General features: G+C 48.8%; 1 protein-coding gene across 2 annotated transcripts; it reads left to right on the top strand.

The window, feature by feature from the left end:
• The first annotated feature begins 272 nt into the window (after window positions 1–272).
• On the top strand, window positions 273–6882 carry LOC100023995 (cytochrome b-c1 complex subunit 6, mitochondrial). Of its 2 annotated transcripts, XM_001375354.4 has the most exons (4): window positions 273–412; window positions 5394–5420; window positions 5950–6111; window positions 6654–6882. In XM_001375354.4, exons 1-4 carry the CDS (start codon window positions 362–364, stop codon window positions 6684–6686), a joined length of 273 nt encoding a protein of 90 aa, XP_001375391.1. In that variant the 5' UTR covers window positions 273–361; the 3' UTR covers window positions 6687–6882. The 2 variants fall into 2 exon arrangements, with proteins under 2 accessions (XP_001375391.1, XP_056671181.1); XM_056815203.1 differs by having other exon boundaries at window positions 5950–6882.
• The last annotated feature ends 660 nt before the right edge of the window (window positions 6883–7542 follow it).

Here is a 7542-nt window from a genome sequence, read left to right as displayed (position 1 = left end):
GCGCGGCGCTACATGCCGCCATCTTTGATAAGGCTGGGGAGGGCTACCGTACGCACTCAGAGGGGAGGAAGCAAGTAGATGCAAAGGTCAACTCCACTATTCTGGCGGGCAGCCATGAGCCTGTAAGCTTGTTTCTGGACAGGAAGCTTACTCAGACTTCTCGTTAGACGTGAAAGTCATCTTCCTCCAAAGTGGGGGTTCTAGACACAGCGCCGGGCGTGTCGCCCACCCCCTCGAGCTGCGCCGTTGGAAAAAGCCACTGTACTTCCGGTGTCGGATTGGATATCCGGTCCGTGACCCTGGCGAGTCCTTCTCGGCCAGTGAGGTGGAGTCGCGCTCGCTGAAGTAGCGGACACCAGACATGGGGTGGGGGGACGAGAAGAGGTCGCGGGACGGCGGGGATCCCAAGCAGGTGAGGGGCTACGTGGGGCCGTGAAGCCTCGGGGTCTCGGCCTCAGGTTTCTCGTCGTTGAAAGGCCCGGAATTGCCCCTCTGCTGGCACGCTTTAAGATTCTCTCAGACGTGCGGTTTTGCTGAGCAGAGGGGCGGTGGAAGAAAGGATCTGAGTGCCCCACCCCTCGCGTACCCCTGACGTTCCGCAGGGGCCTTAGTGGGGGGGCTCTGTCAGTCGATTGGTGGAGGGGCAGGGTACCCCAGCCAGGCGCTCCCCTCTCCCCCCCGGGCCTGGAGGGAGAAGGCGCAGGTGGCGGAGGCGGGAGGAGGACCCAGGGCCCTAGAGAGGGGCAGGACGGCGGACGGAGGGACGTTTGTCCGAAGATTTGGGGGTCCTAGCAGACTGCAAGCTCAGCAGCGGGAGTGTGAGTGATCACCTTTCCCTCCCCCTCTGCAGCTTTTGACCCTGCTGACCCCGCTCTCCTCTGGGGCTCCCCGCGTGACCTTCTCGGCAGGATCTTCACCTTTCCCCTGGATGGTTTGGCCCTGGGTCCCGTCCCTCTGGGCCTGCCTGCAGCCGCCGCCGCCCTTGACTCCCTCCCTCGCTGCCCCCCCCACCCCCAGCCCTGCGGGAATGTGCAAGGTTCGGCCCATCTCCTTCCCTCCCGATGCAGCCCTACTTCTAGGTGGGGAACCTGAGCCGCGTGGACCCGCCTCCCCACTTCTCTTCCGCAAACCTCCCTGACCTCGTCTTTGTCCTCACTGGGACCTCCATTCCCTCCCTCTCAGCCTTTCCTGGGTCATTCTCTGGTTAACTGGTTCAGTCCTCCGGATTCTCCCTTGGTTCCCTATCCTTTTGCCTTTCACTCCTTTCTGAATCTTAGCCCTGAATCACTACTTCCATTCATTTCTTTTGCTCCTCAGTAGGTGCCCCCCCCCCCCCAAAAAAAAAGAGCTAAAAATGGCACCTGCTGCTGTCTGGCTTACATTACAGATTTACACTCCCACGTTCCAGGGAGGCTTTTCACTGCTCCCTCATTGATTCTCTCCCACTCTGCTGCAGCAGCTGTTCCAGACCTCCTCTTTGTCTTCTAGTTCCCACACCACCCTTCTCCCTTCATCAGCTGACCACCTCACCCTCTACTTAATTGATTAAAGAGATCATTCATCTGGATCTTTTCTCCACTATTCTCCACCTCACAATCCCATGTCGCCATCTCCCATTCACTGCAGTTTCTGAAAAGGTGGCCCTTCTTGTCAAAGCTGACCCTCCATTCTTCTCCCCAGGGCCCCGCCCCTTTCCTTTCACTCCCTTTCCTTCATTTTCTCCTCCTTTACTAACTCATTCTCTGCTGCTCACAAATGCCTAAGTCTCCCCCATGCTTAACTCTTTCTATACCTTCTAGATCCCTCAAGCTATTAATCCTGTGTGCCTTCTCCCTTTCTCAATCAACTCCTAGAAAAAGCTGTCTGAGCTTGCTGATTTCAGCCCCTGGTGGTCTACCTCTGATCTCTCCAGTTCCCTTTACGGATTCTCATTTGATCCAGTGTGGTATGGAGGGAAAGGGGTGACATTAGTCTACAAGCATTGATTTAAGTTCCTACCTATGCCAGGGACTGTGCCAAATTTTTGGAGATATGACTAAAAGAAAAAGAAAACCCTTATCCTCAAGGAGCTCACATTCTAATGAGAAGATAGCATGTGAAAGGGAGCTGAAGGGTGGCTTGGGAAGATGATCAAGTGCTATCAGGGCAGAAACCAGAGAGTGGAAGGGCAGCTGGTCTGGGGCCTTTTTTCAAATGGATGTTATAGGATGAACTCCCTCATGAGAAAGTGGGGCTATAGGGGTAGATTGATGTTCCAGAGTGAGAACGCTGAGGGCACTGAATGAAGTTGTAGAATGAAAAGGTAGCAAAGACACCAGAAGAGATAAGGGGAACTGGGGAGAGAAATGAATTAGCTGGGATTTGGATGCAAACTCTGCTGCTAGTGTGTTGGGCAATGCCATTTCCCTCTCTGGGCTTTTGGGAAATTGTCCATATTGATTTATGGTGTCCCTTCTAAGACTAAGTCTATGCTCCCATAAGTGGCTTTGAGATCTGAGCACAAGTGCCAAGAGCCTCTGCTGGATCCCTGCTCCATTGCTTGGAGGAAGCCTGGGAAGCTGGTCAGAGAAGAGTTGGGGCTAGAGCTCCAAGGTGAGGTGCCATGCCAGGCATTGCTTGAAATGCCAACAAGGTTGTACCTATATCCAAAATGCCAAGTGCACCTGGAGGATTATTCTCAGAAAGCACTGGTGTTGCCTTTAAATGTCCTGTTTGGCATGCAGGTGCCTCTGGGTGACTGCATCTCCTGACTGCCCAGAACATTTAGTGATTCCTTTCTCCCCACCTGTAGGATAAAACAAACACCACTTTACTTTTTGTTTTGTTTTTCAAATTAGTCTATTGTTTCTATTTCACTTTGATTTCCAAATATATCTCTTAGCCTACCCCCAAGTCTTTCCTCATTTAAAGAAAGTGGAAGGGGGGTAGCAGTCAGCAAAACCAGTTTGTCAGACCATTTCTGCAATATTCCCAACTCTTGTTCCCAACTTCTGCAGTGAAGGGGAAATGAGGTTCATTTTCCTACCCTTCTTCAGGGCCAATGTTGGCCATGAAAATAATGCAGCAGATAGCTTTTCGTAGTATTTTCATTAATATCTTGTTTTGTATCACTTTCCTATCTTTCCCCTCAGTCCCCTATAAGCCTTCCCTTGTAACAATTTAAAGAAAAACAGAAAAGCAGTCAGCATGGTTTTACTATGTTTTGCCAATATATCCAACAAGTCTGAATATCTATGTCCACTTATGGGACTCTATACCTTCCTTGGATATCTCCAAGAGAGGACTCTCCCTCCCTCTCTCTCTCCCTTCCCCCTTCCCTCCCTTCCTTCCCCCCTCTCTCTCCCCTTTCTCTTCCTTCCCCCCCCTCCTCTTTGTTTCTCTCCCCCCTCCCCCCCCTCCCTCTCCCTTCTTAATTATATCCTGAGATTGAATTTGCATGTTTGGTTTCTCTTCACACTATTAATTCATTGAGCCTGAAGTCCACTGAAACCCCAAGAACTTCTGTGTAAACTCACCTCCCATTTTACTTTGAAATTATTTTTGTACCCAAGCACAAAAATCATCCCTATTGACTTTCACCCTAGATTTAAGTTGGTGCTGTTAATTGCATTCAGTGTTTCACTGACCTCCTTTCCAAAATAAATTTGTTGACCGTATGATCTATGCCTTAAGCCTAGTCATTGATATAACCTACAGCCCAACCCAGATTCCTTGAGGATTAACAACTAAGTGCTCTGCATTTGGTTGTCCAATCACTCTCAATATTCTTGTCTAATCCTTATCATTTCATCTTCTCGATGAGAATATAGTCTTTGGAAGTTTGCTGAAATGTAGGGAAAGTATTCTCCTTTTTCAGGCTGGCAGCTTGCTTTCATACCTATAGTTTTCGACCTATGCAAAGAAGGAGTAACATAGAGCTTTGTAACCTCATTGGACCAAGTTCAGAATTAAAGACCTGCTTCTCAGTCTTGAAAGTCATTGTGTGGTTCTATTTGCTTTATTTTAATTAAGTTTAGGAATTTCCCTGTATTCATAGTAAACTTTTATAGGAATTAATATTCCATTACCTATAATTATAATAAATTTGCAGGTCACTTTACAAATATTACCTCATTTGATCCTCACAACAGCCCTGCAGGAAAAATGCTGTTATTTCTATTCTGCAGCCAAGGAATATAGGTGAAATGACTTGCCCAGGGTCACACAGCTCATGGTGTCTGGGGCTGGATTTGAACTTGGGTCTCCTAACTCCAGGCCCAACTCTAAAACACTTCACCACAGCTTTGTATTGTTGTTCCCCAATAGATGGTCATCATCTTTTGTTTATAACTCTTGTCACTGTACAATGGTAGCGGACTCTTCAGATTGGATACTTCTGCCTCCCTTATATTCACTAAGTTCTTGCCATACTGGACCCTTCACTGTTCTGGCAGTGGATACCAACTTGGGGCCTTTGTATTTTGGGATTAGCACTCATTCAAAACTAGCCACCTTCCTCACCCCTGCCTCTGAATCCTCCCTTCAAGCTTACCCTAAGGCTGCCTTCTTCAATCACTGTACTTTGTTCTCCAGCCTCAAACCACCCTGTGCTTTTTGACCTGTCCTACTGGAGAGCCCACCTGAGGGCAGGAACAGTTGCATTCTTGTCTGCACTCCCAGTGCCTTGTCTTGAGTAGGTATTCTTAAACTGAATTTACAAGTATTCTGAGTCTGTCACTCTACATTGTCTCTGTCCCTGCTCAGAGGCTACTCTGTGGTTTATATTCCAGATGACTGACCATCTATTTATTATCCATCCTTCTTGCTACCTTATCAACTCCCTCTCAGCTTGACAGAGCCCTGGGCAGACTCAAGATGACCCGATTTAAAATAGGATCTTAGATATTAACCAGCTGTGTGACCCTGTGCAAGTCACCTAACCCTGCTTGCTTTTGGGTTCCTCATCTGTAAAATGTGGATAATAGTGCCTACCTCCCAGAGTTGTTGGGAGCATCCATTGAGATATTAATTGTGCAACACATAGCACAGTTCCATAGTGAACCTATGGAAATGTTTACTATTAGCACAGTCCCTGCTCTTCCTTAAACATCATTCATTTCTTAGGGCTTCACAGTAGTCTCTGCATGTTGTTCCTTCCACTGGCTACTGGTGCTGGGCAGCCATTAGCTTTTGCTCTTGAGTTTGGTGGTGATTTTTGTAAATTCCCTGGATACCCAAATGTTCATAAGAACTTTGCTTAGTTTTCTGCCTTTTGAAACACTCATGTTGATGCCAAACATGGAAGCCATCATGGTGTGTTGTGTGTTTTTGTAGGCAAGAGCTCAAGCTTGGGGGTCAGGAGCCAGGGCCTCTGTTGAACTGTCTGCCACTGATGGCTCTTCTTTCTCTTGTAGGAAGACGATGAGGAAAAAGAATTGGTGGTAAGAATCATTTTACAATTGAAGTCATCCCTGTGGAAGCTGAAGGTTCAAGTCACAGTATGCCTTTAGATGCATTTTGGGGCGGGGCTCCTTCTATTAGTCCTGCAGGGGAGAATACTGGGAAGAAACTTGAGGCCCTTAGCAGGGTGCTTAGTGTGTGTGTGTGGGGCATATGGAGATCATGTGGAAGGACATTGCCTCTGTTGACTGTTGGCTGGTGCAGCAGTCCCCCTCTTCCCCCCCCCCCCCCCAATCCAGAGGAGTCAGTAACTCTACTGCCCCCATTCCTGACAGCATCTATAGGCTCTACTACAGACCTAGATAGTGGGTACCCACCTTCTGCTAAAATTAAGCCCAGAGCTGGGAGTAACTCTGCTCTAGGGCCCCTCATTCCTCCCTTGAGGAGCTGGAATGTGAATCCTAAGCACTCTTGCCAGTTATCCATGAGTGAGGTCTCCCCAACCATATTCTCTAGGTGAGGCCATGGGCAGAGCTCTGACTCCTAACTCTGCCTCTTGTGTCTCTTAAGGACCCCCTGGACACTGTGAGAGAGTACTGTGAACAAATGGAGAAGTGCATGAAGGCCCGGGAGAAGCTGGAGCTGTGTGCTGACCGTGTGAATTCCCGGTCCCACACTGAGGAAGACTGTACTGAAGAGCTCTTTGACTTTCTGCATGCCCGAGACCATTGTGTGAGTCACCACGAGTTGTCATCTCTGAGGCTGCTGCCCCTAAGGCCTAGCCAGAGCAGGCCCCATCCAAGTGAGGATCCCCAAGGTCCTGAGGCAACATCTACAGGCCCAGACAATAGAGTGCTGAGATCCAGACAGCTCCTGTGACCTCTTCCTCTGTAAAATGGGAGGGTTTAACCCAGGAGCCTCCCCTCCTCAGACTTTAGACCTAAGAACTTCCCTTGGAATCCTGGGTAACTAGGAGCCATTGGGAGCTCAGGAGATGCCTGCAGAGTTGCCTGGTGAGGTGGTGAACAGAAAGAATCAGATAGCACGTGATGGGTCCTAAATGCTAAGTCCTTGGAGAGAGTGCTACAAGGTGGTTCAGAGGTTAGAGAATTTGACTAGGAGCCAGGAAGACCTGCCCGAGTTTGAATATGGTCTCAAAACTGCTAGTTATGTGACCCTGGGCTAGTCCCTTGCCCTCTGAGCTTCAGTGTTCTCATCTGTCAAATGGTGATCACTGACACCTATGGCTCACCTGATCCTTTTTTTCCTTCTAGGTGGCTCACTCACTCTTCGAAAATGTGAAATGAATATCTGCATGCACCTGCCATCTGCTCCAGGCTTTGCCCCTTTGTGGGGCATGTCATTGGCATAATTTCTCATTCCCCTGGATCTCAAATGCTATTGTACCATATGTCCTATTACCACAAGAGGTTTTTGGGCTTGGGCCAGGGACTCGTGTGACTCAGAGCAACTGCAATGGAATAAACCCAGTCATCTGTGGAAGTGTCTGTTGTCTGTGAAAATGGGCAGTGGCTGCCTTTCAAGGGAGGGCACGGGGCATTCTCACTGCTGGTCACAATTTCCTACAGGTCAGGGGTAAGATCTCATAGTCCGGCCAGGCTCACCTCCTTCCTCTTGGACCCTCTTTTCCTTGGCTGCTAAGCTCTTACCCAAACCATGAGTCTGTAGAGTGTCATCATCTCAGTTACTGGGGCTAATAACCTTGGAGTCATCAACTCTTCCCATTGCACAGTGGTTAGAGCTGGCCTTGGGAGCCAGGAAGACCCAAGTAGGCATCTTGCCTCCCAAATAATTCTCTGGACAAGGCACTTCACCTCTGTCTGCCTCAGTTTTCTCATCTGTAAAATGGGGATAATAACTGCCTGGTCCACAGGCTTTACTATTTGACCTGTTTTTGAATCCTTAGGATTTAGGAACAGTGCCACCCTGCACAGAACACTAGGGAGGCAGGCAGCATGGAAGCAAACATTTAGTAAGCACCTTATATGGAGGCTACTTACTTCCCTTGATCCTCACATTATTCCTCAGGATAGGTGCTGCTGTTAGCCCCATTTTGCAGATGAGAAAACCGAGGCACAACAGCAAGCGGCTTGCCCAGGATCACACTAGAGAATGAAGTGGGATCTGAACTGGAGTATCCAG

This window comes from Monodelphis domestica, chromosome 2 (genome assembly GCF_027887165.1).
Source record: "Monodelphis domestica isolate mMonDom1 chromosome 2, mMonDom1.pri, whole genome shotgun sequence".
Lineage (NCBI taxonomy): Eukaryota > Metazoa > Chordata > Mammalia > Didelphimorphia > Didelphidae > Monodelphis > Monodelphis domestica.
This window is presented reverse-complemented; position numbering and strand designations above follow the sequence as displayed.